Genomic DNA, 12,252 nt, shown 5'->3' with positions numbered 1-12,252 from the left:
TAATCACTGGTGATTACCCAAAATTTAATATAAGTTCTTCCCGTAAAATTTCTAACTATATTAGCTCTATCACCAAGGATGATTCAGTTGTTATTCTAAAGAATCCTCCTCTTGTTATGACATTGGTAAAGTTAAATGATATTTGGTATGATAATAATGCTTGCAAATTTTAAGAGTTAGACAAGTTATCATTAAGAACCAAGAGAGCTGTAGGACTTGTTATTGTAGAAATTGTTTCTCTTATCCCTATGATTGCTTCCGTCCCTACTGCTGTAGCTTTAACACAAGAAGTCCACATGGCTAAGTTTTTAACTGGGTTAGTGCATATTGTGACAAAAAATTTAAAGCAAAAGAATGTATACTCAATCATGGCCTAAAAGTTAAGGGGACTTGGTCAAAGACCAGTCACTCCTTTTGGAGGCCCTTAATAGGCTTTCTTTTGCTTATTTCTTTTGGCCCCTGGACAATTCAGAGGCTTACATGCTTTATCAAGCAGCAGGTCAAATCCATAGCCTCCCGTCCCATACAAGTCCATTATCAAAGACTACAAATGGCCGATAAAGAAAATCCTTGATGATACAGGCTAATAAACCGGGCAGCCAAAGACAGGTAAGAGACACCGGCCCGTTTCAACCTAAGACAGGTGCCCCGCCATAGCAACTGGGTTAGTCTATGATGGGTAGGATCAGTAGGTGCGGTGTCCAACCTAAGACAGGCGCCAGTTTCATACATGGTCAAACAGGAGAGCACCAAAGGTAATCCTGTTGCACTTCTGCAGTCTTCAAATAATTATTTAAACAGGGAGGATCTGCTGGGAGCCAAGCCGCTTGTTCTACCTAGATGAAGCCATTTTGTAATTCTCTAAAAACACCTTTGGATATATTGCCCCTCCCTGGGAGGATAGGTTTCGGCTTACCCAACCCTGGGAGGATAGGTTTCAGTTTACTGGGACCGCCCTGCTAAGTTTCTGTTTACCAGATAACTTTCAGCTTACTGGAAAAGACATGTTATTCTCCCCTACTGGGTATTTCTCCTGCCCCCATTGTGTTCCTTTATATAAACTGTGAATGCTTTCAATAAAATGAAGACTTGATCGGAGATTCTCAACTTGTCTTCCTGCTTTGTGCCTCCTGCCCGCCCCCCCCCCACCAATTCTCTTTCTTCCCCTCCTAGGGTCACCGTTGAAGATCCCCGCGGGCCGGGGCAGGACTCTCTCCTTTCTTCTTCTGTGTTGTTGAGGGCAACCCATTCCTGTCTTCACTATGTTTTCTCAAAAGACTTTCAGAATCAAGAGATCCTTGGCCAAGAAACAGAAGTAGAATTGTCCTATATCCCAATGGATTAAAACTATTAATACAATCAAGTAAAACGTCACAGGGAGACACTGCAGAAGAAACAAGTTGGGTCTCAAAAGGGGCACACATACCTTAAGTTTATTAGCAACACACCCTTATCACATTGCCTTACATTGCATCAAGTAATGTAATTGAGTCAATTACAACTCATAGTGACCATGTGAACAGATCTGAACTTTAATTCTATGCCATCCTCACCATCTTAGACATGCTCAAGTCCATTGTTACAGTCACTGTGTCAATTCATCTTACTGAATCTTTCTCTGATCATCCACCATTTCCAATGTGATGGATTTTTTTTTAACAACTGGTTCCTCCTGACAACATACCCAAAATACATGCGACAAAGTTTCACAACCCTTGTCCCTAAGGAGCACCCTGGTAACATAAAAAATTAAGAGGGCAAGCCATTAAGACTTCACATATTAAAAATAAGAGAGACTTAACATGTAGTTTTTTTAAAAAATAAATGTTTATTTTATGTAAGAAAAGTAATATTTAAACATTATCCAAAGCTTGTATTCAGTTTAGCAAGTACAAAACAAGACTTCGGAGAAAAAGTTCACAATCAGGTACAAAATATTTGAGAATATACTTTTACATTCAGTGGATTTTTAAAAATAAGTTTTGCTAATGTAGCTTAAAACAAAATATATCCATAGCGCCAGTTAAACAGTCCTTATTGAGGAATTTCTCTCCTTGGACAGATAGGTGTCATTTTAAAGTAAGAATTTCCTTTAAAACAATGGTAAACTTAGTTCAACAATGTACTTATTCAAATGCCTTAACATTTCCTGGACAAATAACATTTTTATGCTTACTCTTCAATGAGCTTTTAAAATCATTTTAGTGAAGAAATTTCAATGAAGCACATGATGGTACCACCCAGTATCTGATACAAAAGCATTCCCTGTGGTCATTGCAAAATCACATCATATTATAAGGCTTCTGCTTCTCCATGTATATCTTTTTGTAGGTTTGAAACATTGTTTTTGAACTTTTTACTGGGTTTTGTGATGTCTCAAGTCCTTCTGCACTGAGGCTTCTCTTCGGCAGTTTTGATTTAGGCAAAATATTGTTATCTAAGGACACATATACACACAAAAAAATTTAAGTAACTCAATGTTAAGTGTGACACTACACAATCAAATGGGAAAATATGCATTCATTAGTACCTAAAGTTTATTTATAATAGAAAACTAGAAGAAGGCCCAAAAAGTTTGACAAATTTCACATCCTCTTCACTTACCAACTACCTTAGCTATCCTACTTCTCACTTTCAACAACTATAGTAAAACATAAGAGCATTCCCCAAAACCAACACGACTATTTTGTGCATAAAAGACAAACTGAACACTGAGCTGAGAGTAATGCTGGCTGTGATGGTTATGTGTCAATTTGGCTAAGCCATGATTCTCAGTGGAGTGGTCTAACAGTTATTCAAGGTGTTTTGTGGCAAGCATTTTCAAGATCCTTATCTATTTTATGATCTAATGGAGTTATCCTCCATTTTCACATATGGCTGACCTTTTCTATTGACCTGGTCTTTGTAATCTAATTATGTTGATAAGTGAACAATAGGTTCAATCACTTTCTGTGGAATTGTACATTATTTTTCCTATGGAAACTCCCCCCCCTCCCCCCCCATCTTCAACATCACTGCTTAAGGGTTTACTCTTACTCAATATATTCTCATACATCACTTGGAGGCTTTCTCATGACCAGCATCCTTTTAACTACCAAACAATGTACAAGTGCCAATACTCTTTTATTCAAGTTTCAAATTTTTTGAAATGGTTCATTGATGATCATCCATGAATTTTTAAATTTGAGTGATCCAGAATAAGTAGGATGAGTCAGTATACAGGTCAAAGCCTGGAATGAAATTAAGAGGTGCAATAAGCCCTTCCAGGAGTCAATGGCTTATATGACTGTGGAGAGTAACATCAACACAGGGACAGCTATCATCTCTAAACCAAGAACCCTCAAGAGTTTTGAGTGTTTTGCAATGAGCAAGCAGCTCTTGTTTTCTAAGAGGGATATTAAATTTCTAGCAAAGTCTTTTCCTATGATTTTTCTCTTTCTGGCAAGAATCTCAGCTCATCAACCTGTTTAGGAAACTGGGCCTGCTGTGGTGTCACTTGTGGGACATGATTAAACTAATTAAAAGCCTTGATTCAAATATTTTTATAGCTCTACTGCTCTGAGGTACTTCTGCAGTTCTCTTTATACCATTTCAGTGCTGTGCTATCACCATTATCTTTGTTTTGATGGAATGTAGCCTTCACTACTTCTGTAAATTTCTAGATCTTGCTCAAGTTCAGTCAAATATTGTCTTGTTATGCCAGTAACTTCTCTATTTCAAGTTTCTCCTTTCTCCTCACACTCCTCTCTTAACAACTTTTCTGGTGTATTGACAGATGCCCAAGCTGGGTATCCCAGTTGATTTCTATTGGATCTGCCATATCTCGCAGTCTTCTCAATCTACAACTAATTACTTTTCAATCTGTACTATACACATTTCAAATTTCCTAACAGGTTGAGATGCAGGCCTATTTTAAGGAATTTGGTATAGCTTTTTTGAAAAATGGCTTTTTCACTTTCAATTGGTTCACTGCACTCTTTGCCAAAGATACTTTCTTCAGGGCCAGTACCATTTGCCTTTTTAATGGTCATGTGGCACAATCTTCATTTTCTTCCCTTAATAAATTAAGTCATGTATGAATTGTTTTACTCAATAAATCATTATACAACTCTATAGAGATAAGACTTTCTTCAGTTTGCTTTCCTCTTAATTTTGCTTCAGATTTTATTTGTGCACCGTATCCTGGTGTTTTATTTCATCTTAATTCTGCATAGTGATCCTACCATAACTGCACTGCTGTCCCAGCTGGGACCTATCTGACCATGAGCCATTCTTTCTCTCTGAGGTTATATTTATGTCTGTGATTTTCAAAGCCATTTCTTACTCCACTCTCTAGGGCCAATTCCTCATTTTACTATCCTGTGTTTTAACCCTACATGTTCTTTCCTGTTCTGAGTATCTTTCTTTGCTAGCTCTTGGCTTCTTCCTACATACACGACTCAATTTCTACACAACTGCTTTATGTTTCCTTCCAACTCATAATACAAAAGATGCTGTTTACTGCAGCTTTTGGGGAAAATGTTTTGTAGTCATTTTAAAATGACTTTAAACTTCCATATTTTTATTAACCAACAAAACCCCCAAACTTCTCATTTCTACTTTGCAATAGAAAACAAAAACCAAAGTACATTGATTCTACTAATTTGACATTGAAATATCATTTTTCTGGTTGACTTTTACCTCAAAAACCCTCTGGACAAAGAATGAGCAAAGATCATTTGTCTTTCACAATTATTAAAATATCTCTGAAATACTACACTTAACAGACTTTAGAGAAACTAGGCGAAACCCTTACTGTTGCTTAAGGAGCTCTGGTGGCTAGTCCATAATGCATTGTGCTGTTAACCAAATATTTACTGTTAACAATTTTGACTTTAATCAAATTATCTACTCTTTTGCCTTTAAAATGGATTCTTGCTTTGAGATTTACACTACTGTTTTGAGGTTTTTACTACTGTGTAAACTACCAAACCCATAGTTAGTAACTTTATAACCTAGAGGTCACATACAGCCTGCTGCTTTTGTAAAGAAAATGTTACTGACACTGTCATGCTCATTTATTTATTTATCATTTAGAACTACCTGCCCACTAAGTCTGAGTTCAATAGTCCTGGTAGAGACCCCACAAATGGAAAACCTAAAATTTTACTCTCTGCTCCTTTACAGAAAAAGTTAGCCAATGCCAATCTTGTATTTAATTCATTATTTGGAAGATTTTTCTATTGAAAATAAATAAATCAAAGCTTCCCTATTATAGACGTTAGAGCAAAGGGCATGTCCTCACCACCCATATAAATACAGAATGAAAAAGAGATTAAGAATATTTCATAATAAGTTATAACCCACTTTACAGGCAAGCATAAGGGCAGTATTAAAAACAAAACAAAACACAACAACAAACCTTTAAATAAATTATGAATTTACCTATTTTTTGGTGGCTGGCTTCCCGCATCCTTTTCTCCGTATTAACACATTTTAGCCATGCTTCTTTTGTACTTTTTATTCCTGAAACTAAACATTAATTTTCAGATCTCAGGATGTTACTTAATTCTTTTTAATACAATGAAGGAATTATGTCTAAATGTTATATAACCCTAAAAAGGACCTGGAAAATTATTTACCTTTCCTGGAGTCCTTTTAACTCTCTTGACTAAAATACTGTTTTAAAAGTTCACTTTCAACATATAATCAAGATATTTTTGGAAACAGAAAATTTAAAAAAAAAAAAAAACCACTACTCCATTCACATCAGTGTTTTCCTTGCATTGAAATTTTAATGATTCAGTTGAAACACACAAACACAAAACAAGCCTACAGAAATCTCTCTTTAGAATAAAACACTAAATTTCCTTTTAAGTTGTAGGTTTATGTAACTCAATGGTTGGTCTGAAAGGTATTAGTTAGGCTAAAATTTCCACTCAAACCTTCAATTTTCCAGTCTGAATTTCTAAGGATTCCCGCCCCCCCCCCATTCAGTATCCACTATCTAAACGTTTCCTTACCACCACAAATAAAGCTCTGCTTTTCTCTCATACTGCGTAACAGTTTGAGATTATGATGTGAGCTAAGACTCATGTTTGCTACTCTGGCTTTAGATACATAACTCAACTATGGGACAGTACCTTCCCCAGAACAAAACATTTCAAAAGCAGAGATGACCACTTAAAATTAGCTACCATTTTACTTCAGTGGTAATATAATGGATCAATAAATATTTATACATGAAGCAAAATTACAAATTCATGGGACTTTAAAATGAAACAGTCCAGAAGAGAATAAAAGTTAAACTCTTAGAAAGCTGTATATTGATCAATACATTTCTAACTAATAAAAATGTTTTATACAATAGTTATGACCTAGCTGTATTTAGCAAATCATACAGGATTATATACCTCTTGTCATTACTAATTTACTACAATTGCAGTAACTGTGCTAAATGAAGCATCATTGCACTGAAAATAAAGTAATAAAACACATTATCTTTCAGTTACCCAATTGAGAGACACTTACTCATTCTATAAACTACAGGTAACTGTTTACAATTTTGTATATACCATCAAGAAAATGATACCGGACCTTGAATAGGTGCTTGTTCTTTCTTAGGTATAGGCTTCTGCTTCCATTGGTCTGAGGGTGGATTGTCAAACAGTACATCTGGACATAACTTAAACTTCAGCAATGATTTTTCTGTGGTGTCTTTCAAAGAAATTGAGTTTTTAGGTTTATTTTCTTGGCTCTTCTGTGTATCATTAGTAGACTTCCTGGATGAACTGTTTAATTTTGAGAGGCAAATGCTTTCATGTTCAGTGCATTTAAATCCAACTCTGTTCAGATACAGTTTCCTTTGATCCTCTGCTTGGGGATCAATCTGAATGACTGCACCTTCGTTGTTTAAATTGGTTAAGTGCTTGTCTGATTTGGTTTTATCCATCAACATTTTATCAGGTGGCTTTCCACCACCATTTCCTTTAACATTTTTTGAACTCTTGTGTATTTTTGAATTCTCAGGATGGTAGATTTTGAGGGGTTTATCACGACCTGTTGAAGTATTTAATAGTTCTTTAGAAGTTTGAATACTACTGTTTTTCTCTTTGGATTTCCCACAATTCTCCACTTGCATGGAATGTTTAACAGGCCTTGCACATTCAGAATCACATGGTATACTTTTCATTTTATCAATTACACTGCTTTTCTTTGATGCTTTACATATTGATTCTTTATTATTCTGCAAATAGTCCTTTGATGATAAAACTTTATTGCTAGTTTTGTGTGAATTATCCTTTAAGTCTGAAGACTTACTAATATGTGAACTTGAAGATTTCACTAAGCTTTTGTGGCTATTGATTTCCAGGTTTGTGGATTCTTCTACGACTGATGCCGTCTTTTCTTTAACACTGGTTCTCTCCTTAGACAAGGAATTACTTAACTTTAATGAATTCCCTGCATTTTTATTTTGCTCATGTTTATCATATTTCTTCTTTCTCTCCATGTCAAATGTCTTTCCTAGATCTGACTTCCTATTTTCCAAAAGTTTATATTTGGAACCACCTGCCTTGAATTTTAATTTCCTCTTTCAGTCCACAATCATTAATCATATACCATAAACCAAGATTAAGACTGTAAGATAAGTAATTGAATTTTAATTTCCTCTTTTCAGGTGACATTGATTGTATTTTACTTTTATTTGCCATAATAACAGGCTTTGGTGTTAGAGGGCATGTGTTTTGTGCCATGTCTTTTTTCTCTTGAGAATCTTGCTCACATTTCATCAATTTACCACTGGGCTGAAACATTACATCATGAAATACAAGTTTTCGCTTTCTTTCGTGACTCGACAGAGAATCTAGTTTTTCATTACACTGAGATGAAAATTGAGGTAGTTCTTCTTGTGTCTTTAGTAAGTTCTTTTGTTTTGTTTTGCATTGATCTTTTGTATTTCTGTCTTGTTTTATTTCAGAACAATTTTTCCTATCTGGAAGAGAAGTTTCCAGATCCTTCTTTGGAAAACTAATACATTCAACAACAGGGGTGTTTCCATCAGAAATTATCTCTTGTTTGTAACTGTTGCTCTTCAAAGGAGAACGCTGGTTTTCTTCTTCTGAAACCACATTCTTATTGGAATTACACTGACATTGGGGAACTCCTTCATATATCTGAGCTAGCCAACCCAATGCACAGCAATGGATATCATCTTTCTGCATGTTCGAGGATACAGAACTATGACTTCTTTTTTCTTCTACACATGTTTTTGTATCACACTGGCTCTCTACTTTTGTGATGGAGTTTTCCATCTGAGGTTCTGTTAACCTGTCTCTGTCACTGAGCTGATTATCCTGCTCAGGAAATAGTTCTTTCATTTGTTCTGAGCTTATTATTGTAATTTTTATTTCATCTGTTGAGACCCTAGAGTCACAATCAGGTTTATGACAATTTTGATCTTTCGGTTCTTTCTCTATTATCTGTGGGGCCAAAGAACCTTTCTTTGAGCTAAGCACATCAATGCCATAGGGAAATTCTTTTAAAAGTTCCGACAGCTGATCTTGTAGATATAAGTCATCTGTCTTCTCACCGAGAATCTCACTGCTTAAAGCATCTTGGGAAGTGTAACTGCAGGGTATATCGTTCTCTAGACCTGTTTGTTGAATGACAGCTGAAGGATGCGTAACACTGCTTATGTTTTCTTTCTCAATGATACACTCCATTTTGCTTTCCTCTAGAATTTCTGTCTTTGCTTCAGTGTATGATGATTCTGAAGATGGCAATGGCTCTGACTGATCATTTATCTTAAGGGAAACATTTGTGTCCTGTACAATATCTTTTTGAAATTCAAAGTTCTTATTTTCTGTTTTATCTAATTCTTCATTCTGTTGTCTACAACTCTTCACTTGATCAGACAGACAAGATTTCTGTGGCTCAACCTTATTGAAACAGGGAGAGTTGAAAATCTTTGCTATATGTGAATTATAAGAAACATCACCTTCAACAAGAGAACAGATATTAGCAATCTGTAAAACATCATTCACACCAATATTGTCCTTTGGTTCATCCATGGCTGGCTCAGCACTTACATGTGGGCTGATGGCTTCATTTGGGGCAATGTGGACCTCTAATTTTGATTTGATAGGCATTCTTTGATTGTCATTAGGTATCTGCCCCGAACTACAATTAGTTGACTTGTCATGCTTTTCCTTTTGAATTACTGGAGTTATCTTTGTTGATAGTGTAGTATTAGATACTAATTCATTATCATGAGCTTTCAAAGCAGCAGCTACACTAATATTTTCCATCAGATGATTCTGTAAGCTGCAAACACTACCCTCTTCAATAACTGGGTATGCTGTTTCAGTTAAGGCTATAGGTGTCATTTCTTTGGCAGACAGTGTTCTGACATCTGAAAGGATTAGAGGTGACACCACAGCAATTTGTAGTTCAGATCCCTTTGTTATATTTGAACCTGCAGACTCATAATTCTGCACCACCACTGGCAAAGTTGCTTCCTGTTCTGTATTATTTAACTTTCTATTCTTAGAATTTCCCACAATTGTACAAGCAATCTTATCATTGACTTCTACAGGTTTTGAAACATCAGCTACTGTTACGTTTGTTCTTAATTCATTACATTGTTTTTCTGTTGGATCTGAAGGTTGCTTTTTCCACAGAGAAAGACATGTTTTCAGCACTTCTTCACTTTTGCAAGACATCTCATTGGCAGAGGATCTATGATCAAGACAAAAGGACTTGTCTGTAACCATGGCATTTACATGAGGAGCACTCTGAGTTTCCAAGGTTTTAAAATTTGTTGGTTCATTAGTGAACTGGATATGCTGATTAATTCTAAAATTGTTTGATTTGGGATCTTGAATAATTTCACTTCCATTTTTAACTGGGTCATCCTTAGCTTGATCCTTAGGTGTAAGAAACTGGAGTAAAGTGTTTTTATTTGGAGGTTCTGAAAAAAGTTCCTGATAAAACACTGACTGCAGAGTGGTAATGGTTTTAGACTTTGATGGCAAATTTTGACAGTTTCTGACATTTTCTGATGAAGTCTGTGTGTTATTATTTAACGTCTGGGTAATTTCAACAGGGGATGTCTTTAAAGATGGCTGAAAATCATGACACTGGTCTACCCTTAAGACCTTTTGTGAACAGTTGGAATTTGGTGAATTAGAATTGTCCTGTGTTAACTTTCTGCAGTTAACTTCCTGAATGTTGGGATTCCATTGACTTGTTTCTTCTGTACATCTCATTACAGTAGCTGAATGACCCTCTGAAAACTCGGAATTTACCGGGGTTATCTGTAGCCCTGAATGGAGTTTGGAAATGTGTTTTGATGATGATTCAGAATTCTGAGTTGATTCACGAAGAGAGGCATTAGTAGCTTTACTACAACCAGCTGCCATCAAGAGTTTTTTATTTATTTTAATTTTCCTTGCAAGTTCAAAAAACTTCTTTTTCATCTCCACTAATTTTTGAATATCACTTGCTAACCCTTCTTTTGTGACATTTGTATCCTGAAGCTGGTTGGAGGTCGAACTGCAAGAATCCATTGTTTTACCTTGACTATCTTGAACTAAAATCTGGACACCATCTGCACATCGAACTGGCTTATTATTAACAGGCTGATTAACTGTCAAATTATAAAAACTTTCATTTGTGCTGACTTTCCCATTTACTTTATAATTGACTTCTTTATCACGGTTCTGGCATGGTTGTTGAATGCCTCTACAAAGTTCTTTCATTATTTCAGATATGTGTGCCTTTTGAGTCAGAGGAACATGTGGAGTACTCTGTGAAGGTTGGTTAGCATAGCGACACTCATAAGGAGGAGGAGGTGGCGGCGGAGGCAGAGGCGGAGGTATATTATCAGACTGAGGAACTGCATACGGAGGTGACTGCACAGATGCATTCTGCTGTGAATGAGAAAACAGTGCATGATGTGGATGTGAACTATTTTTAACATCTAACAATTTAGACAGCATAGGGTTTTGTCTCTGAAATGTAGGATCTTGCAAAAAGCTTTGCTGTGAATAATAGTATTGCTTTGGAAGTGACCTAGAGTCAGGAAATGTCAATCCACTAGACGAGTGCTGTTGTGCCCAGTCAATTTGTCGCTCTTGACAAGACTGATTAAGTCCTTGATTTCCTTGAGACATTACAGGACCTTGTGTAGGATTAGAAGGGATCATTTGTAGCTGCACAGCATAGGAATCTGAGGTTACAAATTGATTCTGCAATACATGAGTATTGGATGTATTCATTCCAAAACCAACTTGATTAGATACAACAGTTGCCCTTGTATGAGAAAGCACAGGATTTCTTACTGTTGAGTTCAACCATTTATTTTGTGTAACTCCTGAAGACATTTGCAAACTGTGATTTAGTTGCTTGGGTCCTTGAACATTTGCATATGGTTTTCTTTCTACTGAAGCTTGTAGGGGTGCACTTGTCCCATTAGGCATAACAGAAACAGAAGTTTGTTGAGGAATTGCATAATTCTTTATCATGAGCAGTGGCTGTGAAACTGGACAGGGATACATGCATGCTTCTTGTTTACTTCCAGGAAAGTTCAAAGAACTTTGAGATGCTGAAGCAAGTGGGTTTATTAAAGGCTGTTGCAGAAAAGATGACTGACTTTTAGCATACAATGGTGGCACTGTAGTACTCTCTGAATTTACATTCCAATTCATTGTTGATTTGATGCAGTAGCAATATATTCAATATTGCTTGATCGGAAGGAACATCAATAACCTGTAAGAATGAAGCATTTTTTTAATTAAAAAGTTGCTCATCCAGATAAACTTTTTAAGAAAATTAATTAACTGTACATTGATCTTAATTTTGGGAAAGAGAACACCAAAGATGCAATAATAGAGTAACTATCAATAAAATTCCTGGAGTGATTAGTAGGAATTAATTTTAAACAATAGTTAGGTAATTAGGTAACTATTTTTTTTAAATAAAACTTTTTATACTGGTTTACTTACAAAGTGTGTAGACATTATTTTTCAACAGTTAATAATTTTTTATATCTAAGTAACAAGTACTTTTTGCTTTTCTGTATTTCACCTAGTTCTTATGACAACTAAATCATATATATATACATATCTTTTTAAAAAGTTAAAAATACTATCAATGGGAGTATAGTAAAGCCTTCATTTTCTATCCCTGATAACTAAACTAACTCCATGAAGGTATTCTGAACATGTATTCTCAACATGTCTACATATAAGAAAATGTACAATCATACACAAA

General features: G+C 35.6%; 1 protein-coding gene across 1 annotated transcript; it reads right to left on the bottom strand.

Annotated features, from left to right (window-relative positions):
• Positions 1-2,282: 2,282 nt before the first annotated feature.
• KIAA1551 (KIAA1551 ortholog) lies at positions 2,283-11,687 on the bottom strand. Its single transcript, XM_006902185.1, has 4 exons — positions 7,641-11,687; positions 6,577-7,555; positions 5,425-5,511; positions 2,283-2,437 (listed from the first exon to the last, which is right to left on the bottom strand). The coding sequence occupies exons 1-4, from the start codon at positions 11,685-11,687 to the stop codon at positions 2,283-2,285; spliced, it is 5,268 nt and encodes a 1,755-aa protein (XP_006902247.1).
• Positions 11,688-12,252: the final 565 nt, after the last annotated feature.

The sequence above is a fragment of the Elephantulus edwardii genome, unplaced genomic scaffold, assembly GCF_000299155.1.
Source record: "Elephantulus edwardii isolate Elephantulus edwardi_28Jun2011 unplaced genomic scaffold, EleEdw1.0 scaffold00377, whole genome shotgun sequence".
In the NCBI taxonomy this organism is placed as follows: Eukaryota; Metazoa; Chordata; class Mammalia; order Macroscelidea; family Macroscelididae; genus Elephantulus; species Elephantulus edwardii.
This window is presented reverse-complemented; position numbering and strand designations above follow the sequence as displayed.